General features: G+C 43.2%; 1 protein-coding gene across 2 annotated transcripts in view; it reads left to right on the plus strand.

The window, feature by feature from the left end:
* Positions 1-27,284, plus strand: part of Cph (BCL11 transcription factor chronophage) — a 49,596-nt gene that overhangs the window by 11,970 nt on the left and 10,342 nt on the right. The window contains exons 1-2 of one of the 2 annotated variants that reach the window (XM_033465092.2): positions 6,727-6,983; positions 16,026-16,478. In XM_033465092.2, coding sequence (XP_033320983.2) covers positions 6,941-6,983; positions 16,026-16,478 — 496 coding nt within the window. In that variant the 5' untranslated portion in view covers positions 6,727-6,940. Of the gene's footprint in view, positions 1-6,726; positions 6,984-16,025; positions 16,479-27,284 lie in introns of those variants that run through there. The other variant, XM_033465093.2, reaches the window with a different exon arrangement.

Raw genomic sequence — 27,284 nt, forward strand, 5'->3', positions numbered from 1 at the left:
TCTCGAAATCATTCAACTTCTATTTAGCGACTTTTTCCATTTATGGTATTAGTGTGATAATTAGACGACGAATTTTTATACAAAATAAAAATTGTTCGAGATAATTGTAAGGAATGTAAGTCGGATGAAAATGTCTTTCCTCTCTTTTAATAATAAGATAAGATATTCTCAAACTCTTTGAATTTCTTTAAAATTTTTATTCTTGACCTAGCGATTTTTGTCGAAAATGCATGAAATCCGCAGTCTAGTAATAATACTGTTAAAAATTGTATCTAAATGTGTGATGAGAGTATTGTCATTTGGATTACTTTTGTCAGATGCTCTCAGCGAATCGTGGCTAATACGTTTGCATGAATTAGTGTTTCAAAATGTTGATTAGATTTCTAACTAATTACAGTCAAGTAAAAGTTCACGCACGTTTTATTTTCACTAATTCAACAATTTGCAACAAATTATAAATTTTTATCGAATAATTTCGGAGTCCAATTGAATACAAATTTATATATCGCAGTATTATAAACTGCCATCAACTAGGGGACTCATTAAACACTCTTAAACTTTCTCATAGAATATGTTGTACTTGCTATAATGCCAGCAGCCTATGTACACCGATGGCATAAATGAATGATGAATTGCGCAACGGCTGATATTTCGTGCATGCTGTAAATATTTCATTGCATCGACACTGTACATGCACCATACAACTCTGCATCGCAAATTATGAAAGATTTACCGCTTCATTGATCGCGTCAAAGATTTCTTATTATCGTAGGTTCGTAAGAGGAGAATATCGATGAAATCGATAAAAAGAAGAAAAACCTGCTTATGCTGCAAAACCTTCATTCATCAATCCTCGAACCTTCATAAAGGAAAAATCTGAAATGGGTCATTTCATCGGACTGATGGTTGCAGCGTTGATTTTGTAGGACTTCTATGTCAGTTTGACAAATCTTCAAACTATTTCAATCTGACAATTTCGTCTTCAACATTTTCTCTACGTTTCCATTGACATATACCACAACAGACTTTCGATTTTTTGGACAATTATAAATCGATTTTACGTTTGAAACACAAAGTCTGCGCTGAAACAAAATCTACAAAACGTTATTAAACGTCACCGACAGATTTGAGTACTATCAAAACTACTGTAAATGTTATCTATCGGCGATCATTCTATAATATCCGATAGCCTATAATTCATAATTCAAAGTTACTTAATAAATTGCTTTTGTCACTAACTATTCGATGCAGAGAAAAATTTGTTCAGATTTGTGAAATGACCGGTTTCAGATCTCTTGTTTCAAAGTCGCTGACTTTTTACGGTCGCTGTAATGTTTCTTCCATAGATAACGATCGAACAAATTTTTTAATCGAAGCTTACATTACGACAACAATTGCGAATGGTCCAGAAAAATACGGTTTTCCCATCATTATAAAGCAACCTTTGTTAGCGATATTTAAAGTTCGATTGCGTTCAGCGTTAATATAGCAAAACAATTAAAAATTCGATGAATAGGCATCCTCGAACACTATGCGCAAACGAGCATAAACTATGAATAACTAGCCGATTAGCCGCGGACTTGCGAGCGAACCGAGTCGCTTACGCAAATCTCGAGGCGCGGTCCACGGTCGTTCGGCCGTTTCGCGCCGGAAGCGGAAACGGCGATTCGAGACGCGATTTTCGGGTCACGACGACGGCGGCCAGCTCGCAGGATATTTGCTTTGACGAGCGACGGGCACCGAGGAGGTGAAAAGTAACGGGCGAGAGGACGCGTACAATGAGATAAAGGTGACAAAACGCGGGACCGTTCGGAGTCATGTCCGGCCATTGCTGATCCGGAAGTTGAATAAGAAGAAGAAAAACCGGTTGGAAGGTCTCTCTTCCTCTCTGTCTCTCGACCAGTGGTGTGCCGGTTTTCGCGAGTCGTCGCCTGATTGGCTGTCGCCGGTAAAATTGCTCAGCGGGACGGTTCTGTCTCTTTTTTCGAAAAAAATCGACGCGGGGTTCGGTCGAGAAGAGAGTGGGATTGTCCGAGATAATTCATTGTGTCGGGCTGGACCAATTGCGTGGTCGATCCGCGGGACGTTGCGCGACGGGATCCCCGAGCAACGGTGTGAAAAAAAGAAATTAGGGGTCACGAGTTTTTCTACGACCCGTGCCGAAGCCTCGGCGAGCGCACTCGGTTCGGCTACGACTGCGGGCGACCATGTTGACGTCGTCGTTGAGGAGCTGGGAAGATGTTGGTTAATTGTAATGAATTATTCATGACCTCATGTATCTGAACTCATAATTCATGCATCTATACATTTTTAATGGTGGAATTAAATTCGAACCGGATGGTAATCGGAGAGCTGTAATTAATTTCGTTTCGTCCTGTTTAATTTTGGAGTTGCCATTGTTACGGAGTAATGGCCACATGGTTTTCTTAAAATGTACATTAAATTGTAATGTAACCCAGTGATTTTCTACAAAGATTCAACAGATGATCTTTTCGTACACACATTGTCTCTCAGTTATACAATCTCATATTACAACATTAAAGTAAAAATTTAATAAACATTTGGACATTGCGTAAGTAAGAGAACAGAGAGAATTTAAAGCACCAGTTGTATTGAAAACCGAAGAAGTATTTGGATATTGGGTGTACCAGACGCAGCCTCGCGAGTATTCTTTATGTGCCCGAAGCATTCGACCACAAAGGGATTTCGAAATTGATACGATCCGTCATAGATCAATTTATCGCTTGCGTGATCTTCGATTCTGCGGTTTATCGAGTGGAATGAATTTCGCGTAATTGTGGTGCAGCTTGGGATGCTGCTCCCCGTGAAAAGCAGAAAAAATGATGGTTGCTGCGGAACGAATTGACGACTCGCTTAACCTAACACATTACTCCCCCACTTCTCCCCTACGAGACAAACTGAAAACATTTCCAACTATACGCACGTAAACGTGATAATTCTAAGACTGATCTTTCCTTAGTTTGAAAAAACTTTTAAAAAGACTTTCAATATTTCCGATTCTAATAACTAGATATTTACAATAGTTATACAACGAGAATTTGTAGGATTTCAAAGTGAAATTCTTTCAAATGTATACGTAACAAAATAGACAAAAATTAAAAGATGTTAATACTTTTCTCATACATAAAGGGTTAATTGGTAGACTAACTAGAAGTTGTAACAAACTTTGCCAATGAAACAGGAAAGGAGAAGGGTTTTAATTACGATATCTGTGGAAAGATCCAAGATCAAGAGATTAAAGCCGCATGGATGGATCTATGTATCTGCAAAGTTTTCAAATTTCTCGTTTCAAATGCGAGTGGTGCTCCGCGGGAGCGTTTTCCCATTTCCGGGCGCCCATCAGATAACCAGGGAAAAACGGGCGTTAGCTTCCCACGCGCGGCCGAATCTCATTGTAACAGGTAAATTGACCAAGGTGGCCGGACAAAGTGTGGCAGTCGCTCAGGTGGCCGATTGCAAACAAACGGGTTGAGACGGTTGACCGGGTCCGTTGGTTTTCGGAGTGTCTTTATCCGGCGGCGAGGATGCACATCGGGCCCCGGCTAGAAAACTGCGAGGCTCTATCCGTTCCGCGGTCGGCCGGACGGTTATGAGAAATATGAAATCTGGTTCTCACGGGCCGTGAATGGGTATACGGTGTGCGGCGTCTTTCTCTTTCCCGGCGGATTCCCACTCGCCCGGTTAGATCCTTCTCTCTATCGTCGCTCCACATGCGTATCGTGGGAGGATCTCTAGTCCCGGGGGTCCTTTGTGGCCGGGCAGCAGGACATTGTCCATTGAGAAACGGCCAAACAGGTCCTAGAGAGTTTGACCTGTGTCCCGCGTCCCCCTTTTCAATCGAGGCAGCTTCTTTCAAGGAAAACCCCTTTCCTGATTTTTTCATCAAAATAAATCATGTGGGTACAGTTAGAGGGTCCAGCTGGCGTGCGGCGGCGGCAGCAGCAGCGCCTACCAAATCCATGTCGGGACATCCTGTCACGTCCCTGTCGACGTTCCACGACCGTGCGTGGCCTTTGCCAGCCGTGCCTGAACCGAGTTTTCACCTTTCGTGGGAGTCGAAATCATCGGCGGACGCATGGGAACGTCGGCTCCCGTCGCGGCCGATCGCGGAAATCGAGCCGAGAAGCTGGAGGCGAGCTTTCCGCAGCGTTGGCAAATTAAAACGGCCCGAATTCGCCGGAGAAATCGAACTGTTCGCGTACACGTCGTTTGAAGTTCAAATCCGCCTTCCGGCGCAAAGGGTGTCCACGAGGCGAGTCAGCTGGTTTCGCGCCCGGCGCGCGGCTCGGCGCGAGGAGAGCCGAATTTTTCCGGCAACCGCGAAACGGCACGCGTCACTTGCCGTTCCCGTTCTCGACAATGACCGGAAAACAAACGATGAGAACCGCGATAACAACGGCCGCAGGATCGCCAATGGGGGAACGCGGGGCGACGAAACACCATGGAGGCTGTTTTATTGTCCAGCCACGGGCACCGTCGACGCGTGTTTCCCCGTCTCTTTCTTCCCGTTTGCCCACCCCCGCGCTCTCTGTCCCCGTTCTCTGTCTTGCTCGCTCCTCCCCGGACGCGGTTTCTCTTTCGCCGCGGCCGGCCTCGGTTAATTAGAAAGTTCCGTGGTAAAGAGAGGAAAGAGAGGGGGCGGGTCGACGCCGGAGGAGGGCCAGAGCTTCGTTGTTACATTATTCAAAACGTCCCCCGCGAAACTCGCTGCTCGCCCGCCGCAAAACATCCGAATGCAAACTTTTGACAACGCGCGAACGCGCCAAGTGCCGAAGCATGTCACGCGAAATAATTAACGATCGCGCGAATTTTCTCGAGCGAGAATTAACGCGACCGTCCGCCCGGACCCCCTCTTCTCTCTCTCTCTCTCTCTCTCTCTCTCTCTCTCTCTCTCTCTCTCTCTCTCTCTCTCTAGCTCGCTCTATCTCTCTCCGTCGCACCACCGCCCTCGCGTCCGTTGTTCTGCCGAATTTCTGCCGGTGAAACTCGAGTTTGCGAAAACGTTGCCGGGGTTTCGGGGCCCGCGAAAGGGCGCTTGTTTCAAGGCAACTTTGAGCTTGCTGGGCCAACGCGATCCACCGCGACGGATTTTTACATTGTCACTTTGCCGAAGTGGAAGCACGCTGCAGCTCGTCTACATAGAGTTAGATGCGAGCTCGTCATTTGCGGAAACGAAACTGGAGGAAAATAGTGTGAACCTGATCTGGAAAGTTTAACCATCGGATATATTCGGATGATGGATCTGGGACATTGCGAAATTATTTGATCCTCTGTAATTCGTTGGAATTGCGTCGATGTTGACTGGTTTGATTATTGCTTCTATTATACTCGGAACGATTGGGAAGGATAAAGATTTTGTTGTGTTTAATGTAACTGTGTTACGATTGAATTGAATTGAAGCTGGTAAAATTGCTGTCGGATAGACTGCAGATTCTATGGATTAATGGGAAAAATTGATAGATTAACCCTAGAACGAACGCCTGGGATTGTCGGTGACAAAAATGTTTAAATTGTCCGCAAACATGTAAATAAATATTGAAATATTGAGGTTATATGTTATACAACCTATAATATATAATAATAATAATAATAATAATAATAACAATAATAATGATAATGATGACAATATGTATAATATATAATATATGTTTTATTATATTTCGAAAGTAATAGATAATAGTTTTTAGAGGGGGTACGTTCTAGGGTTAGATATAAAACAGTAAAATATGGCTGCTGTTTTCAACCGATCGAAGATGACAAAAATGTTACTCTAATACCTTTACGTTCAATGAACGCAGACAATTCTTCATAAAAATTTGCAGTCGAGCGTCGAATTTTTCAAGACGTAGGCAAGCTCACACATTTAAAGATGTCACAGATAAATTGCAGCCATGTCGTAGAACATTATAGCCCCTAAAAAAACGTATGCAGCCTCTCCTACAAGATCACCATCGAACAACGCATCCCAAGCGTCGCTTATCAATTTTTCCACTCTGCAGCAGCATACCTCTAAAACAGAAATTTCCTAGCCTCCCTCAGTATTCACCCTGATCGGTCTCTGCGACTATACATCCGTGACCCCGATTCCATTGGAGAGTACCCGTTAGGTCTGGTCTCGTGTTCTAAGGACTTCATAGGCGAGCGTCCTTCAAAAGAGAGAACGATCAAAGATACGAAAGAAAAGCTTCGGCGAAATAGGCGGGGACGAGAGTGCGACAGAGAGAAAGCTCGATCCGTCGTGATCTACAAAACGGCTCCGGATTTTTTTTTTCTAGATCGCGAAGGGTCAACGGTTTTTTCTCTCTCTGATCCTACGTTGGGATGAACCCAAGTGCGTCCGCTGTGCAGGTAAGGGTAGCCGAGGAAAAAATCGAGTGCAGGATGAACGGCTTTCGCGCTGGCAACCGCCATTTTGGATGCTTTGTGGGGTAGCTGCGACGTGGAGCAGCGAACTCGTTCGGGGTTAAAAACTGTTCACCCCTGGAGGAAAGTCGAAAGGACGGATGGGGTTTCCGGGCGCAGAGAAAGGGCTCGTCGTGGAAAAAGGGAGAGAAAGATCCTGGAAAAAAGTGGGGGTTTTATATAAAAATTGCCCCCACCACGGAAGGACGCGACGCGCCGGTAGGTCCTTTCTTCCTTTGATATCCTGTCGGGGCCCGCGGCCCTTGGCCGGCCCCTGGCCGGCCCCATACGTGCCCCGATGTTCCAGTCAGCATCCGAGCATGGGAGAAACCAGATCTCGCCATTGATGATCTACCTACGACGTTTCTCTAACCGGTCGACGGGAATCGAACGACGATGATCGGTGATCGGTGATCGGCGATCGGTGATCGGTGAACCTCTAAGATCGTGTACGTTCTCGTGTTTGTGCTCGTTTGATCGACTCGTTGATGACCAGTGTGCATTGAAAGGCGGCTCGATGGCCACCGTCGGATTCCAGCCACGCTCAATGGCGCTCGAAGGTAAACATCGCGAACGGAATCCAGTGTCTACCTACTGGCTATCTCTATGTGTTTTGAGAACCGGCTGCTCCTCGCCATTGCGAAATCGGTTGTGAACCTACAGACACGTTGCGAAACCTCGCGCGATCTTTCTCGTTACCAGTTACCCGCGATTGCTACGAACGTCGCTGGAGCTAGCCTAATCATCGATTCATGGCGGTTCATGGTTCGACCCTTGTGGGGCGGACTTTAACGTGCTGCTTTTTAACGGCGAATGTGTGACGGTTTCTGTTGAGTGAGAGGCAAAAATTAAGGGTTGTCTGTATCTTGTTGTGTACAAAGAGGCTTTGATGTATTTTCCTCGATAGTGAACATAAAGGAAATTATTGGATCGTGTCAGTTGAGAGTTGTGTTTGAAATTGCCTGTTGCTTTTAAAAGATTTAGTAAAGGAATTCGTAGGAAGTGATCGTAACTGTGCGAATTTAGCAACGATACTGAGAGACGAGAATCTAAAATTGCACTCATAATAGATACAGTATTACCACATTATTGTATTTCGACGACAAGCTTTTACGAGGTTTTCGAAACCCTAATCAAAAACGGTTAAAGATTCACAGAAATGAAACGAAGTCGCGGTGACGAGACAAAAATGTGCGGGTGCAATTTAAAAATCGAAATAACCGAAGAACATCTGTCTATCAGGCTTAACTTGTTCGAGCCTCTAAAAATACGGTGGAATATCTTTTGTATTGTGATCGTGTTAGCAAAACTTTTGCGACGTTTCACGATATATCGCAACAAGATTGGCTATTCGGAGCTCGGTCCTGAAGTTTTCGTGCATTTCGGGCGAAATGACGCGAAACGAGACGTTTTTCGGTTTCGAAACGACCCGTGCGACGGGGCCCCTATCGCCGTCGACGTCGAACGGTTCGATAGTTTTGTGACGTGTGCCAGGAATCTATCAGCTTCTTGATCCGTTTCTATATTTCGCGTGGTTCCGTGGCTGCCACGTACGGGGCGCGTTAGATGCCTCGGTCGGAGAAGGAAATTGCTGCGACCCAATACTAATGGATAATGGAATTATTGGTTACGGTCGGAGCTCGCCCTGGGGATGATCGTAATTCAATTGCTTCGATGTGTCCTCTGGACGTTTTGACAGGACGGATGTCCTAACAAGGAAACCGCCTCGGGATATCCGTCAGTTTATCAGTGTTGGCCGCGTTTGTATCGCCGGTGCAGATGTGTTAGGGGGAAAAAATCGTTCTCCGCCTTGTGTTTTGCGAGGATCGTGACATCTGGCTGGATTTTGTAAATCGATTCGGCTGGACCTTTGATTTCGAATCATTATTTTTGAATAAACGGCGCTTTCTCGGATCCGAAACTTGTGAAATTAGCTACCGAGTGTCTGGAGAAGGAGTGGTTAATTGTTGCTTCATTTGATCTATTGTTTTGCTAGGAAACTGTTCTTTCGATCGAAAATTTGTCCAAGCGATGGATCTATATGAAATCTGGAGAGCTGTAAATTTGGATCATATTCTTTAATTTATTTAATTATACACACGGAGATCCTTACGGTGACGCTAATGCGGTAATGCAAAGAGATAGCGAGGGAAAGTAAACAAGAATATGTAATACAAACTAAAGAAAAAGATGCACGATTGTATTCTTCGATTTAGTCTTTAATTGAATATTTCCCGAAATATAATAATACAATTAAGAAGGAATAGAAGTATGACCTATGAACTCTAAGTAGTTCGCTTTATTAGTATCTAGAGAACGTTCGATGCAAACTGAAATAGTAAGAAGAGAAGAACGTGGTTGGTAACTTGCGGTCTCATTATTGAAAATAGACTTCGCTTGGAACTAAAATAACGAGAAGGACGTGTCTACGAAAAGGGTGCAAATAACAGCGAAGTGGACTTAATTCCAGATTGACGACCCGATGTGAAATCGATAGCGAGTAATTGGCGTCCATCGTCAGATTCCTCTGTTCCGGACGTTTCGTCTTGCCTGGAGAGCAGAGGAAAGAAAATTAATGTGGAGGACTAATAAGCTCAGGACGTGTCCTTCAGCGACTCCCATACGTATCTGCCCCACTCGTAGATGGAAATTACGAAAGTCTGCGGCAATAAGGGAGCCACGCGGTACAGTGATCGAGGCATTACAGATGTATGGGCCAATTTGTAAGCAATCCAACTTACATTCTCGGAGCAATATTGTATTTTTATGTTATCTTTTCTCGGCTATCCGCGGTCTCCTCTATATAGACACGAATACTCCTCCCTCCCAGCACCGTGGCCACTCTGTTTCTGGTTTCTGCCAGATAAGGGATCCAGAGGAATCGAATCAAAAACAACGAAATTAAAGAGCTCTCGGGGAAGCGGGGCAATTTTCCAAATACTTATGAAATATCGTACTTGTGCGGTACATTGGTCGCAGCTTGCATTTTAATTTGGCTACTAAAACTGAGCACCGTAAAAGGATCATCATCCTTATGAGGTTCACTTAGTGCAGAACATTGGGGAATACGATTCAAACTATCTTTTGAATGTGTAATCTAATGTGAAACAAGGGGAAACTTTTCCTTTGGATTCTAGTTATTAGAAAATTTTTAAGGGAAGGATTGAAGGAAATTCTTGGAAGCTTCAGTGAGGTCCGGCTTTTCTTAGCTTTTAATAATATAAAATGTACACAGTTTGAACAACAAGGCTGCGCTCCATGAAGTTCATTTAGAACATTCTTATAAGTATCTTCTATTTTTTAATTAAATCTTAGGATAGCAGAAATAAGCTCGACGAGTTTTCTTAAGAAATGCTGTAGCAAAATAGATATTCTATAAATTCTTGGAACAATTATTAATGGATCAAATTAATTTCTATATGATCCTTGTTTATTATGATCAATGCGAACAATTTTAATCGTGCATAACAATCCACAGTCTGACCCTTCAAATATTGTTCCATTTCATTCAAATGTTACTCGAACTTTGAGACAATCCTTAACACAAGAACCAACGTAAGATTTTAGAATAAAAATTGAACATAATATAGTTGATTAAGAAAATTCCTGTCGCAATTCGGCTTAAGTATTAATCATCCTTTCAAATCCTCAAATACGAAACGCCCAATTATTTTCACGAACGCTGTACTATCTGAAAGCTTCGAATCCCAACGATACCAAAAGATCCGAACGAACAAATCACGTCGCACGATCAAAATAAATTAAGAAATCGTTCCGCACCGAAAATCCGACAGCCCATCCGGCGACGGAGGTTCCTCTTCCACCGCCAGGTTACCGGAGCTGATAAATGCTTGATAGGGAGCAGAGCGTTCCGGATTTTGCAACAAACGGGAACGTGCCGAGCAGGAAGCTGCTAAATGAATAAGCAGCCGACGACACCCGATTGGGGCGGCGATATCTCCTTTCGACCGGTTTGCGGACAGGTTACAAGGAGGAGAGACACGGTTCGGGTTCGAGAGGATAGGAGACGAGAGGAGAGACGCGCACACGCGTCTGCACACGAAGGGAGATCGGCGAAGTGACGAGGAGACACGTGTCGGTCCCGGGGTCCTCCTTCGCGCACCTTCGGGCCCGCACGGGCCCCGAGAACCTAAAACGGGGGTTGCTCTTCTCTCTCTTGCTCTCTCTCTCTCTCTCTCTCTCTCTCTCTTGCGCTCTCTCTTCGTGTACCCCGTCGCAGCGTCCCGTGCTCTCAGATCCAACATCTGCCCCCGAAAAAACAAAAGCCTTTTGTCGTTAACGACCGGTCGCGCGTCTCTTGTTTCTAACCGAGCGCTTTTGAATCGTAGGCGAATAACGGACCCGAACGTCCATTCAGAACCGGGTCGCTGTCTCGTTCTTTTTCCGTCCGCGGCCTCTACGATCGCCGTTTTTGCCCCCTTCTGACCCTAGCCTCGGACTTCGCCCCCCCTCCCCCCACCCTTTGAACCCGAACTGCGACTCCCCGAGTTCGTGCACCCTGTTACGGAATTTCTTCTCCGCTGCAACGAGAAAATTGCAAGACGTCCGAAAATTATCGACTTCGTATTGTTTCTATGCCGGGTAACCAAAGTAGAGTAATGTCTCTCTAATTGACGCCCAAATTGACCACAAAAATGGACAATTTGGGAAGAGGAGATACGATTGTTCGAGCCTTGCGGTTTATTTTTATAGTTCTAAATTGTCCACAATTATAAAAACGAGCCGCAAGGCTCGAATAATCGTATCTTCTCTTCCCAAATTATCGATTTTAGTGGACAATCTGAGCGTCAGTAAGGGAGACACTTACTGTAATTTTTAACACGTTCTGGTTGTCAAACTATTTCGGCGCTTACCAATCGATCGCTATCTTGCTTCCAAATCTTTGCGTACGTTGATTCATCCGTGCGCCAGTTTCTACAATGTACGATGCAAGTCGTCCAACCATTTCAAATCATTCGAGTTTGTTTCCTTTCTCAATAGGTAGAGAATAGCTTGAAAATAATGTGACAGTATTCTTAATGTGTTCGAAGCTTTCGATTGTTTCGTGGTTTCATCTGCTTATTTATTTCATAAATGCACTAAATCCGCAGTCTAGTTACGAACATCCGGAAGTAAGGTAAATAATGACATATAGAAAACAAAAATTCTATCAAAAAAATGATTAAAGACCTGGAAGTGCTAATCAACGTAGCCACGAAAGACCTCCTCACAGTGCGAGAGGGTTAATAATCACAGTCTGATAACCATTAAAGAGAATTTTTTAATTAGGAGCTGGCTTGTTAAAACTAGGATCATCTTTATATTTGTCTATTACTCGTTACTCGTTACTTTATATACTGTCTATTTACTTACATAAAGGTTCCAATAATTGTAACCAGCGAAAGTTGATGAGAAGGATTCGCAGAATGTCGCGTAATCTCGGGCACTGTAGCGTAGTTTGTTGACACTGGAAAGCGCCCTTCTCCCGCCGATCTCCCAGATTCGATCTCGCGCTGCATCTCAATGGATCGATCTTCGGACGGAATTGTGTCCGAGGATTTATCTCGCTTCCTGTTGCACCCAGGTACGTGTCCTTCCGGTGACAGGCAGCTCGAGGCGCATAGAACTACGATGCTTATCTTGATTGCTTTTGGGAGATGTTCCTCTATAGGGCGCACTTTTTCGGTTATTATTGTGCCACCGGCGATCCGTATCAGTGACTAATAATGGGACAGGAGAAAATGTACGTTCTCCGATTACGCGAAGGAATCTCTCAACGATTATGGTTTAAACTCGCTGACGAAATTGATTTTCGAAATTCCGGTCTTGCGCGTTGAATTATTTTTTTAGATTCAATCGGATTGCTTCGAGGATTTCGTTGTCTCTCCATCGTTTCCAACGGGCTGCTGATATCGTTTTTTTTTTTACTGTGCAATTGGATAGACGTTAATTTCTGCGGTCATCGAAGAAGGTAATTATTGTTTAAATCCGAAAATCGACTTCTGTCTGTATCGAGGGAAAGAATAAATGATAAAACACCTTGTGCCAATCAATTCATTCATCGAATCATATTCACATCGGCACCTCTATTCCGGGTCACCGTAGACGTTACAAAACTTGATTACACGTGAAACTGATTAGCCGCCGTGCCAAAACAACGAAACACTTTTAACGCGACGAACAAAGACGTTCACAGGTTTCTAAAACCATATAATGTACATTTAAAAGAAACACAGCCGGCATTAATATTTCATGCGGTACCATAATTGCCATCGTCGTTCACGAAAGGATTTTCCACGTCCAATATACGATAATTAGATCGGCGGAATACAATGCGGCTGGTTCGCGGTGTTTCAAAACGCGCGGCGAGGAAAATCCCGGACCAGGATGAGGTAAAGCACGGGGCCGGTGGACGACCAGAAAATTTACAAGCGAACAGAGAAGATGTCCCAGAAAGATCGCGGATCCGTTCCCGAATATTTCCCAGCGACGCCGGGCCGTGTTTCATAATGAAATCACGGCTCGCGTATAAATCCGTACCCACGGACTCGATTCGCGGCCTGCTGCTCGCCCGGCAAACAACAGAAAGGGAAATTCGGTTAGCCGGGAGGAAAGCGCCCGCGGCTGATATAGAGATCTAATTTCCTTCTACGCAAGTCTTATAATTCACCCCCGTCGCCGGAGGAGAAAGGGGGTGGTGGAGGCTAAGGTCCCGGGGTCAGCCGCAGACGTAACAATTCACTTTTAAGTGTCCTCGAGCAGACCTTCTGCCGGAGATTCTTGCGGCTCTTCCTTAGCCCCCATCGTCCTTATACTTCGGCCCATTAACATAGAGATTGGCATGGTTTCATACATCGATCTTTCCCGGCAGTCGAGTGCCCGTATCCATCGAGATCGAGTCCCACCCCCGTACCGGCGGAAACGAGGAACGCGTTTATTGTCCCCTGCGCGAAAAATGTTCCATCGACCTCGTGGATATTTATGCAACAGTTTCTGTTTAGGATATATTTATTTATTGTTGACAAATATAATCGAGCTTCCTTAGAAATATTTATTATTTTATTTATAAACTTTTTTCGATATATTTGTTGAGGTACTACTTCCGGCACGTTAGTTTCTCTGCAGACTTTATATGCGAAGATTGAAATTAACTGTCGTATAATAATATACGGGGTCACTGAACTTTTTTATTTGAATGTAAATGTTTACTATATACTGTTACGATTCTAGGATGGTTTTATGTGTTTAATTTATATAATTTTTAATATCTTTAGTACACGAAAACACCTAGAACCCGTGTACATAAATAAATTCTAAATTCTAAATTAGAATGATTAGTGGGGGGATATACTTTAAAATACTAAATCTATCAGAATAGATTTATAATAGAGTATATAGAATAATAGAATCAGAACAGAACTGTTTAGAATAGATTTCTTAATTCAAGCGTACATCAAAATAAAAATGGCAAAATGTTTAAATAAATTCAATCTTGTCATTCTTATAAGTTAATACGCGTAACTCGCGTTTAGAGTTACTCATCATTATTTTATCATTATTTTATAGTTACTCATCATTTAAAAACATGGAGAAAATTGTACGTGTATTATTCACCGAGAAGTAATTTATTTCTCTACGGTTTGTTTTTATGAACATTTGCTACGTTTAAGGATCGGTTAGGGTGTCCCTCAATTTCAGCGTGTTTTCTGTGGATGTACGTAGTTAACACTTTGTGCGCGGACTCCGTTCGATTCTTTCGGGGCGGAGCTTGATTGACCAATGGCCAGCGCGCAAACTCGAGTCTCTTGACCGTGTAAGCACCGCCATACTTCACGCAAATGAAAATCAGATCCTGGTGTGAATTGCGGCTGGAAATATCGGATTATCGATTTTTCCAGCTTTTCAGTTTAATCTTGCCCCCGTACACAAATTCATACATCGTTATCCAGTTTCCAATTTCGTCGCGTAGAGATTTATAAATACGTTCATGTATTTTTGTATATGTCGACACAATTTAATTGTTAAAATTCGGTTTCTCTGTGTTACACAAGATATACAAATACTAAAAGAAAGTTTGAGATGCACGTGTATTCGAACATTGGGTGGTCCAGGACACAGGTTCAAGGAAAGGGACTTTCAAGTGTCCTGTCCTGTATCCTCGAGCGTGCCTGGTCATTTCTATGGGGGTCTGTTCAACTTCACAAGACCACGTGTTTGCCTCCTCGTGTAAAACGCGTGAAAGTACAGCACTTGGGAACAGTCCTCAGTGTATAGCGAAGAGAAGGCTGACCTGCATGGTCAGAAAGCACTTAAACACAGTTTCGTACGAGAACACTTCATTCCCTCAGGCTCCTGAGTGAGAAAAATTCACCTTGAAAAATCTCGTACATTTTTCCTTTATTCAATCCTTTCGGTAAAGACGCAGCATCCCTATAGCTGATTGCGATGACACCGCGACACTCGACAAAAAGAGAAATATGATTATACATACTGTATAAATGTTTCTTCACAATTTTTCACGTTAACTTCATCTACATATGTACAAAAATCATCATTTTTCTATAGAGAAAGTATAAAACATTTTCTTTAACCCTTAATTAATCAAGCAGTTTACTTTAGCAGTTTACTTTACTAATTAGCAGTTTTAATATTCTTCTTCAGGTGGTACTAACATTTCAACATTATTTTTCAGAATGAATTGTTCAAAGAATTTGCATATCTTTAATAGAATAAGCAACGTCACTTTGATCGTATTAAATAAAAGTACATACATGCATTGTCATTAGACTTCGGATCTTTATGCAAAGTCTCATTTTTATACATTTTACGAAAATTCGAATTAAGGAAAAATTTCTTGCGCGAACTAAAAGATTACTCATTGTACAAGAAATAAAAATAATTAATTTATCAGTAATATACTAGCTTAATTTATCAGTTCCCTTGTATTTTAAAAAGCTGCCCATGCCATGAAAGCATAAAGATCCCTGGTCAATCGATTAAGGGTTAACACTAGAACTACCAAACAAGTCAAAATGACTGATTTTTTCTTCTACAATTGCCATAAGAATGTCTCCGATAGTCTTCTTTATTCAAGCATATAATATAATAGAGAAGTTAATAGAAGTTTAATCCCTTGTCGTTCTTCGCAGTTACAATGATTAGATGATTTTCGATTGTAATCATTTCTATATATGAGCAGACTAAAAATGCTCTACCTCGACTATATAAATCAAACTTGAAAATTCAGTTTCATTTCTAACATCTCTAATAACTTAAAAGTAAACATCGTTTAATTTATCCCTCGCATTTACTGTTTTGTATTCTACCTATTCACTTTTGTTATAAATGCATAAAATCCGCAGAGTCTATTTATAATGAATATTGACGACTATAAATCTTCGTTACGAGTCAAACTCGTCAAAATACGTCGAAGAGTTAAATAAATCCTCGTCTCATTGTTCTAAAACGATATATACTCTGGCCACGTTTGGTGCTCGGTATTTCTACTGTTAAAGAACCTAATCAGGATAATAAAAATAACGACGTCTGAGATCCTGAAGCGAAGGTAGTCTGAAGAGGGTGTTCGACTTTTCTGGTTGCAGCGGAAACCTCGCAAGGCACCACCTCCCCAGACACCGTCCAATGCGGGGGTTGCAGGGCGTCCTACCCCCTCGGCGAGATCGTGCGGTTCATCGAGCACAAGGTCAACCACTGTCGCAGCACGCTTCAGGGTTGCCACAGTCCACCGGCAACGGCGGCTCCGGAGGATTCCGATCCGGAGGACGCCCTCGCCCTGAAGGCCGTCGATCAGGACTCGAAGCTGAACTCCGTGCCCAGCATATCCGCTCCCATCAACAAGCGGGGCGGGGGCAGGCTCGAGAGTCCTCCGACGCCTCAGGGCTCGGGACCGGATGCTGGGAGCCCGATCGAGCTGAAAGCCAGCGCCAGCTCGACGCCGAAAAGACGGACGGAGACCTCCGACGAGGATAAAGAGGACCTCCCGAAGAAGCCGAAGATCGAGTCCGTGGACGCGGACACGAACACAGTCAATTCTGGTGAGTTCTACTCGTGTCTGTCTGCTTCGTTATCTTCGGCGAGGTTAATTACCCCCGCGGTGCTTAACCCGCGACGTCTGGCTTTGCTACCCTCAACAGAATCTCCTCGATCAAAATCGTTCTCGAGATTGTACGATGATTTACTCGTACACTACTTCTCTAAACATTGTATTTTCTTTACTGTTAATTAGACGATATTCAGTACGGTCGGAGATCATTCTTGTGACAGATGATAGCGCTTTTTGTTGGGGGTGGCTGCAACCGTGCAAGTGTTGCGATCGAACTGTGGATTTTTATGCAATGTTACGTTAATTTTTCCGATCACAATGGGTCTAATCAATTTTCGATCTCGTAAGTTTGTATGCGCCGTATATAGCAATGCGCAAAGTGTCTGCATTCCGCTCATGAATCTGAAATGATCGAAGGGGATCGGACAACTGCTCGCGTTGCAGCTGTTAACGGCGACAACTGCACAATGGTTGTTTTACACCGTCCATTAAAACGTCGCAGAAAATTCTGCCAGTACAGTAGTTAATGAGAATGATCACAGAAAAAGTTTGTACGTCCCGCGACCCGTCGTTGTCGCTAGTAATTAAGAAGTTTGCGAAGTTTGCGAAGTTTTCGTGCTCGGCAGAGGTGTATCGGAAGGACGAGCAACAATAAAACAGCAATGCTCATTACGCAGCACGAGGCTAACGATCAATTAAAATCACAAAACCAGACCGATTAGTCCGTTCGGTGTTTCGTATTACCCGAAAGAAGCACTGGGATTAAACGGCGAACTTTAACCCTCCGCGTGTTTGCTTGAGTTTACGATTCTCTGTGCTCATTCAGAGTCGCCTGTCCAACCTTTCTCCCGCTTGAAAACGTTATTTATGTTTCCTCGGACCGTCTCAGCGTCTCATTAATCACGATCCGATCAATATTTCATAGTCGTGCGTTCCGCGGGATGAATGAACGTTTTAGCCCCGGAGTACTTTTAATTGCTACGGGTTCACGTTGGGAATTTAATTGACGCCGACACGCAATGAAAGCCCCGGGGCACGTGCTACCAAAGCGTTGTCGTGATGTTTTGACATATTCCGCTTTGAGTTCTGCCGTGGGTCTCCCGAGTCAAGGCAACCTCTATAAATATAGCCGGTCGCGTCTCTGGGTTCCGGCAACAAATGCTCGCCGCGACTTTCATATTCTATGAAGCGTTCGCGGCCCACGAAACGCTTCTGTGACAGAAGCAATTCTAGCAAAAATGCCATAACATTCAAACCGGTATACTTTCGCGTCGCTCTGTCGCGCGTCCATCCCCGTTGTCGGCGAAGCGATTTTCGTAAATCGAGCTCCGTTGAAAAAAGGAAAAAGAAAAAAAACGAAAGAGACCATTGACACTGTCATCTGCGCCGAAAACTACGGTTTCGAATTCGCCGAGAGGGGGGTCGACAGAAAGAAAGAGAGAATAAGGGAGTTTTTAAAGTACAGTTACTGGCTGCCATCTGATGTCGATCCTGGTTCAACGAGCACGAACAATGCAGCGGTAGATTCGATTTTTGAATTTAAAGAGCCCGCTCGGGGATTGGGGTGAACCTGCCCCCATAGTGCGCCTCCCCCTACCCTCTGCCCCCGAGTCTGACCCCTTTTTATCGCCGGCCACATTGTCATATTCCAACGGCGAGAACGTCCAGGCTCTGCTTTCAGCCTGTCGAAGATTAATAGTTTATTTTTAAATCTCTTTATTGCTGGTACTCGCTCTTTGTTCCGTTGTTCGCGCACGTTGCGAACGTGTCTCCAAAAATTAGTCTCAGCGCAGGACTCAGCGAGGTAAAACATTACCTATGTAAATTTGAATTTGAGAGCAGGTCATGAGAAATTTCCGCAATTAGGATAACGTGAAACATAATTTTTCTACAAAATTTCGTGCCAGAATTGACGTTCCAGGTTGTCTGATCCGACTGCTGCAAAAGATCGTATTCGGAGGATAGCAAAAAGTTACAAAATGGGATGAATTTAGACTTGTAGTATGATTTTTTATTGTAGTTTTTGTATCTATTAGAATATATAGAAGAAGGATGAAGAAGGGTTGATTTTAACAAATTACAAAAATTAATTGAAGATAAATGAGATTAAACGAATTTACATTTGAAACGCGATTCTCTCGTTTCGTTTTCGCGTCTGCATTCGAATGAATGAAAAGTAGGAAAAAGGGATTGCCAGGTAGAAATAAAATGTAGATTTGATATGTATATTTTTCCTGCAGCTTCGACGCGTAGACTCGTTTCACTATAGATAGTTGTTTGATCCTGTAGTCCAGGAATTTCCGGAAACAATGGCGGCAGGGTTCGCCGGTCTGTCCGCGGAATTGCGGCTCACGGATACATAAAGGTGGGGGGGGACAGCTTTAATTTCGCACCCACTCGTCGACGAATCGACACCGGAGCGCGATCGCGGCGGTTTACTCCGATTAACTTCAAAGAAACGGCGCCTGCCTCAAACGAAATTCATGCGGCCCGACGCCCTTGATGAATTGAAAGCACAGCCTTTGAGATTCTTAACTCAGTGCTTACCTGTGCAAATTGACGTGGCGGCCTGCTTTGCATCGCAGAGAGGAGAACAGCGCGCGCGAGAGAGAAAGATGCCGAAGGAAGAGCACGGCCGCGCTCCGATGAGAGTCACTGCCCTCTCCTCCGCCTCCTCCTTCTTACAATTAGCGTCTTCTCACTTTTGTAAATATTATTACGTTCGCCGGAATGACCCCCTCCAGACTCGTTCAGTCTTAATTGTCTCTCGTTCGAAAAGGTTTTGTCCGGATGATAATTTTATTAGACACTCGACCTTGGGCACGCTTTGTTCCAGGATTCTCACGTTGACGACACTCTGGCACCACATTTTGAGGTTCTTCAAGTTGAAATTTATCTTTCTCGCTTGGCGATGTTCTGTGGTTGGAGGAAATTCCTGAGAATTCGCTAAATCTCCCGTTCTGATTATACGCATTTAAATAAAGCTTTGAAATCTTGTTGATTATTGGAATTTTGCATGGACAACAGCTTTTTGCTATATCTCGTTCATGATCTTTAGAAAGGACCATCGAAGAATCAAAATTGCTATTGACCTCTTGCAATATTTTGACGAGAATTTCGTGATGAGATTTTTAGTAATTATCTGTTAAATAAATAAAACTCTTCTGTTTCGTTCAATCGAAAAAATTTGAAGACAAGGAGTTAATAATCGTACAAAATATGTACTTCGCTTCAAACCTAACGCAACGTCATCAACAAATTTTTGTTTCTATCCCTAATTGATCGTTAAAAATATATTTATATTTAAATATAAATTAAATACATTATATTTACATCATTAACCAGTTAGTTGTTGCGATCTCTCTGAAAAGCGTGCTCCTAAAATTTGTCGCAAAGGAAAGAACAATTATCTATTCTTACTACGTACAGTTTTTTCGTAATAATTGTTTACATCTTTTTATTTGCTCGTTTTAACTCGTCCTGGCCTCAAAATATTCAAAGCATCTTAAAATTTACACATATATTTTAGTTTTCACAAAAATTACAACTTGAACAGCAAAGCGTAACTTCTTTTCACACGTGACTAGTATACTCGACATAACACAAAATATTGTCATTTCTTCATGACGAGTATATTCGTAAAAAAAAAGAAAGAAAACAGCAAACTGATTTATACGGTATTTAGTGCACACCGAGGCTCGAAAGAGTCTGTAATAGTTAGCCAGGAGAATCGAGAGGCTGCTCCCGAAGCGTGGCTAAATCGACGAGAGAGTTTCGATCGCGGGCAGAGAGGAAAGCCACTAAAAAGCCGGATAAAGGATGACGGTCCGTAGGGGTCGCACAGGCCCCGTCCGTTTCTGATCCGTGTTGCTCTACCTGGACACACGCGACGATGCTGTGTAGCAGAATATCAACGCGGTTGCTTACGGAGGATTCACCGTTGACGCGGCCGTGTGCACGGCTCGTGCGGACCACGTGGCCAAACAATAGGACGATTCTAATTGGGCTTTTGGACGTGGCCGGTCGATAACAAAAAAACACGACAAAAAAGGCGACGAAAGGGGCTTATCTGGGGAACAAGCTTGACGCGGAGTCCGGGGGATGAGCACGAGCCACGTCTCTCTCTCTCTCTCTCTCTCTCTCTCTCTCTATCGCTCTATCTCTATCTCTCTCGTTCTCCCGAACTCGCTCTCTTTGGTCCTCTCTTTCTAGCTGGCCCCGGATGGGGTTAACTGCCGACCCAGCCACTGGGAGGGGGGCTGGAACGAGTTTCACGGACCGTGATGAAATTTTAAAGAGACACCGGTGCTCGCTGCATCAACAATCTGTTACGTAATTATGATCGTTTGCATTAATCACCGGCACTGAAGCGGGTGGCCGTGGCTTCGCCGCGACCCGAATTAACCCTGGCTGGTTACTCCTATCGGAAGCGTCTTCTTATCGCGTCTTTTCGCACCTTGACGCACCTGTGACGAATTCTCTGGCGTCGTCGATTTTTGCCGTTAACGAAGATCCTGAATACTAGTTATGACATTTGGAAGTATTGTATTTGTTAATTGCAATGTCAACACTCTGCCAATAAGGGCACAGTAATTTTCTTCGAAAAAAGCAAGACCCGCGTGATGCCAGATTTTAGGACTCTTAACCCGTTCGGGACGAATGTCGATATGATAACGACATGAGTATTTATTCCAGAAACTGCAAGCATATAATTTGTCGATGTACGTAACAAAAGATCAGCAAATATTGTTCATTTCTTCTGTTATTCAAGCTTTGCATGCGTAATCTGGTCCTCGGAGGAATGTATTTTTAGACTTTCAAGAATCCTCGTCCGAAAGGGTTATGTCTCTCGCTGAATTCGGGGATTAGCTTTCTCTCGCGAAGTACGCCCGTGTTGTTGTTACTTTCGATGGTCACGTATTTTCCGCAGGCTTCTCGAGATTAACACGTGGATCTCTCGCCGTCCCGGAATTCATAAAACACTCCCACTGCACGGAATTACAGCCGTAGTCGCAGCAAAGCGCCACTAAACTCGCCGAGTCGCGGCAGTTCGCGCCCGAAGTTGTAAAAATTCTTCCATCGACGGGGCAGAAGAAAGGTAATCCTCGGCGTCGGGGAAATAAAATTCATCCCCCGAGAGGCCCAAGGGCTCGAGAGGAGAGGAGCGATATCATTTCCGAGAGCACGCGCGGCTGTCCCGCGAGCAGCTGCGTTAAGACAAAAAAAATATATATAAGACAGAGAGTGACGTTACGGGAGATCGCGCGAAGGGGGCGACGAAACGGGGGTAAGACGGAAGCGAGACGCGAGGCGATAATCCGTCGAAATTGACACCGGCGCTCTCCCGGTGAGATGCAGATTTGATCTATCTGTCAGGTTTGTCTGGAATATTAATTCTCGTCCGCGGCCGATCTTCTTTCTCCGGCCGATTTTCCATGCCGTGGTCCCCTCGGCCGCCCTCCTCCTCCTCCTCCTCCTCCTCGTAAACTACCCTTTCTTCTTTCTTTCATCCCTCGTCCGGTCTCGTCTTCGTAGACCGCCCGAGGCGCGCCGAGAATTGCTTGCGAATTGGTTGTATCTCAGGGTTTCGAGGTCCTGCAGCTCTTCCGTCCTTCTCCCTCCTTCGTCGTCCTTGTCCCCCGTTTCTGCCGTCTTCTTTCCACGGCCCTTCTCACCCCCGCGGAAGGAAGTCAACGAGGATGACATAAAAGTGATACACAGTGCCGACCGGGAAAGCCAATACGCGTTACTTGCACACGCGTTCCTTCGCTGCCTCCCATTCCGGGATTTCCGACGTTTCTTTCTTCGGCCTCGGTTATTTCTCTTCGATGAGTCGTCCTGCCAGATCCTCGGACCTCGGCAGCTGGTTTTTAACGTGCTGGGCGAAACTGCGGGATGAAGGATCCGTCTACCTCGAAACGTAACGACGGAAATATTTTCTTTCTGGTTCTGCTCCATAGTTTATTGTTCTAGGCGAGATGTTTTACTTCTTGTTTTCCGCGAGTTCGCGTGAAATTAGTTCAGATATACGTTAGGACGAACGTGTTGGACGAACGTGCGATCGTATGTTAGGCAAAGATACAAAGATCGGTTAAAAGTAGAAACACGTTAAGGGCCGAATATCAGTTCTATAAATTCTCACAATATCGAAAGCATTTAATTAATGCAATCGAAACTAGAAAGAAGACAGTTACCATGTTAGCTTAACTCTTTTATATTTTAAAAATCCTAGTTAACGTTCAGTTCGTACAATATGTTAGGATAAGAATGAATTTTAGAGCCTAGTTAAGCAACATGCTAAGCAATTCGATTTCTGCGGGAATTTAGGCTGTCGAGAGAATTTTGGAATCTTATTCCTTGCTCCAAAGAAATATTTTAACTTCTAAAAACATTTTACAGCACATTCGTCACATGCCTCGCAGCGACGAACGAAATCGATGAATGTCTTACTTTGTCAGACGGAAGTTCGACTGGTTCGTTATCGACATTTTAACATGTATTTCGTCATTGCACGCTTCCTTCTCGGAGACCGCGGCTTTTTCGAAAACAAGAGACAATTTTCCAGAGACATTTGTCTTCTTGTACTTTTTCTTCTTGTTTTTCGGGCGAGGAAATTCGACGGGGACAATGAAAACGTCGCTCGGAGGGACAAGAAAAAGCCGAAGTTTTAATATACGCGCGCGTGGAACGCTTCGACGCTTCCAAAACGCCAAGACAAATGTACCTTTCCCTTGTTTCTTATTTTCACTCGCGTCGCGAACTTGGCGAATGAGGTCGAAGAGGTGGTTGCACGAGAGACGAGAATGTTCGAAGAAAAATACCGGGGCAGCTAATAAGAAAATGGCTATTTGTGAGCTACTTAAATCTAGTTGTATAATAATTTCTATTGAAACTATATATTATATATTATATATATAGCCATTTTCTTATTATATATACAATCTAAATTTCTATTTCTACTTATTTTATAAATTAATGGTATTCTTTTTTCATTTTAACCATTAATAAAATCGTGTAAGTCGAATGCTAGTTTGAATACTAGGGTATTTTCGTCTCGAGATTGCCTTTTGTCATTTATTTATGAGTCGAAGAAGATGGAAGCAGATTTAATGGGCAACGTGTCCACTCTTGACATTTGCGGTTGAACTGGGCAAGGACATAAAGGGTCCCCGAGATGCTTCTGACCAATATGGTTCGTTTCTAGCGACCATAAGGATTTCGCGTGTTTTATAATAATCGGACTGCAGTTATATGCAACCTTATGCAAGATTCCTTTCTGATAGAAACAACATATTGTATACAATATATATGTATACAGATTATATTTATATTGTTCGTTAAAGCTTCAACTTTCTCAGAAATAAAATTTGCCTTTTTTGGTTTGCTGTTTTCAAAGCCACATTCGAAGCGAACATAAGTTTTGCCCGATAACAGGGAGCCATAATTTGAAGAATTATTGTTCGACACGGTCCCCAGAAAGTTTCCCGGTACTCCAGGGATAATTTTACTGCCGGCAACACCATAAAATTGGATTCCAGGGACCGATCAACACATGTGTCTAGGTTTGACCATGGGTCATTCCAACAATTAGCCAACGTTTCCTGATTTCCAAGAATTCCAGGTCAATACATACGGGAATGAGTAGTTTTTAGAAGCAACACATGTGGGCACATTGTGAAAGACATTTTAGACGCCATTAACGAAGTCGCTGTCGTGCTAAACTTGAAAGTCACATTTCAACTGGTGAATATTTTTCAAACCTATTGAAATTAATATTTCAAATAAAAACATAACTCTGCATTCAGAAAATAAATTTGAACATTCTGCTTTAGCTTTTGAATTTCGGGATACAATTTCACCGGGATTTTGCGCATTCCGATTTTTTTCAAATAAGGATGGCTAGCAGGGGAAAAAACGAAAAGTGAATTTATCCAGGCGAATTTCGCGACAGCCTGGAATTCCGGGTGGAGTTTCAATCGGTCATTCTCTCGGATAATCTGGCTGACGGGGCTGATTAAAATCGCCCACAATCTAGCTACCTGGATGCGATATCCCGTGCACGTTGTCCCTTTTAAGTGCAACCCTTGTACGTAGGACAAAGTGCATACGCCGCATACGTTGGCTAATCGATATTTTAATATTGTCACACGCCATTCTGGATTAAAGGCCTTTGTGTGTCTCGTGACGTCATAGACGGGGCAGATGTGCCCCGTTGGAAAGCGAAAAGATTTCCACGGTGCAGCTACAATTTTAATAAACCGTCGGCCAGATTCGAAGATTCCAATTGTCTTGATTGTTCAGCGATCTCAGGATCAACTGTTGCCTCACAATTAACGCGTCGATAAATCGCTGAAACACTTTTATAGACATTTCTTTACGAACATTATTCAATATTTATTCTGCTCAATTATTCTGCTCACAATCGATAATTTCAATTATTAAAAGAACTTTCAGTCGTTTCGTAATCAATAGACTGCGGATTTTATGCACTTACGACAGAAATATTAAATATTAAAAATATTAAAAGAACTTAAGGACATCTACGTATTATTTTCAACTCATGTAAATCATTTAAAAAAAGAATGAAGTTTCTACCTGACTTCTTTTTGATGCAATTGTCGAGGATAAGTTTTATTTTGCATAAAGATCGGCTGTCTAGTAATAAAAGTCCGCGATTTTTGCTATCTCTTTTCACAACGGTTCTCATCGCTTTTTAACTATTTACAAGAAATTGTATCAGCGAAGATAATAAATCAAATCCGTTTTATTCGTTTACATTTCGAACTTTCGTTTTTCTGTTATCGAATAAAAATACGGTAAACGGATCTCAGGATTGCTAAATAGTAAGCGAGAGACAGCATCTGCACTCGGAAAATGATTTTCCGGAAAGTGTCCCCTCGTCGAGGGTAGCTTGTGTGAAATCTTCCGTGAACGGGTTGAAAGGAAGTATCCGTAGGATGACCAAAGCTCGACTCGTCGTTAAACAATGGCATTCCGAGCGATTTGCCCGTAAACGTCGCGTGGGCCAATTTGACGGGCAATTTCTGAGGAAAATCGTTCGGTCACTGTCGCGAGAGACGGAGGACCATGATTCGTATGTGGCCATATTGTGCATTCGATGCCCCGATGTGTCCCCGCTGGAACTCAACTTTTGGTCCGCCGAGCACGTCGAAAAATTACGGTGCAGTGCATCTTTGAAACGTTGATCTTTTTCTTTCAATTTTCCGAACGCGGAACGTGCATCTTCTCCCTTTAACTTTCTCGTTTCTTGTCGGCGTAACTTCTTTTTACCGCGATTGTTTTCAGTCCTCATGAGATGCTGCTGTTATTTCATATTTTTATGAGACTGAAAACATCGCTGAAAGATATCACGAACGGATTTTATGCATTTATGATAAAAATGGGGATATAAAGTACGAAAAGCATTTGTAGAATTAAAACATCGTGACATTGTTTCCCGTTTATTAACACTAGAATGCACGAGCACTAAAAACGATTGATGCTTTTTTTTGCTTTATAAGAATAATAACACTGAATTTTTGTAAAACCTGTGCCATTTTTATTATAACTAACCTGCGGGTTTTTGTGCAAAATAAATTGTTTCTATGTCAAGTGTGAGAAACAGAAGTTGGATAAACATTTTTTTTAATAATGTCATTATATCAAAAGTAATATATGCTAGTGTTCTTAAACGTTTTTAAAGTATTTTCAGGTTCGTATTTCGAATACTCATTTTTGCTATAAATGCAAAAAACACGCTGTCTAATTATAGCATATTCTGTGAGAAAATTTCCATAATTTCAGTGATTTTAAAATGGAAAATTTGGGACCAGTCATATTTCGGTTAAATTTCAATGTTAAAATTAATTAAAGATATTGTTATTAACAGTCTATATAGCGCAATAGTAAAAAAGATTTCTCATGCGTAAGGATTAAATTCGTATTCGCAAAGAGGACTGTGCAGTAATATCGATAAAATTCAATTTCCAGGTATAAGAATCGTTCGGAATGATCTTAAAATTTAACCGACGATTGTTTCACGAGTATAGCCGAACACTCTGGTTTCCTATTAAGTGGACAGATCCACGAGGGTTCATTAATCAGCCCGGTTCGCAAAGGAGGTTCACCGGACCGCATTTATCACCGTTCATTAATTTTCAATTCACGGTATTCACTATACGTGTTCCAGTTTTTACCCCGCGGAATTTCGTTCCATAAATCATGATCGATGCGTCCCACTATTCGAAGGGGTGTTCCCCATAGAAGATCGCGGAAAATCTAAAGAAATAATCCTAACGGATGGCCGCCCGCGCGACGTTTGCATATGAAAAGCCGCGCGGCCGTGAATCGATACACCTTTATTATGCTCGGAGCACTTGCTTATCTCCCGTCGGTCCCCTTCTTTTTCTCCGTCGGAGAAGGGAACTTGGCAATATTTTCGACTTCCGGTCGACAGACGAAGGGCGCCACAAGGCCAGAGGCGTGAAACAATATGCCAAATTTTCACGGTTTCATCGCTGGATGACCCCTCGTTTGTTGCGTGACTCGTCCCTTCACAAACTTTCTAATTTTCTTCGTCCTCGGCTCGGCCTGAAATTTACCGCTCGGAAAGGACCAATCGATCGCCCGCTGTGAGTTACGTGTTTTTCCTCGTATAAGAGTGGAACGTCTTTCAATCCGCCGATCTTTTGTCTCGGCGGCCTTTTGTCTTCGAAAGTTTTAACACAAGCCGGCCCGGATTTTCTTCGAATTTGGAAATTAGCTTCGATGCAAGCGGCTGATAGGAATTTTTGCTGGT

This window comes from Megalopta genalis, chromosome 12, assembly GCF_051020955.1.
Source record: "Megalopta genalis isolate 19385.01 chromosome 12, iyMegGena1_principal, whole genome shotgun sequence".
NCBI lineage: Eukaryota > Metazoa > Arthropoda > Insecta > Hymenoptera > Halictidae > Megalopta > Megalopta genalis.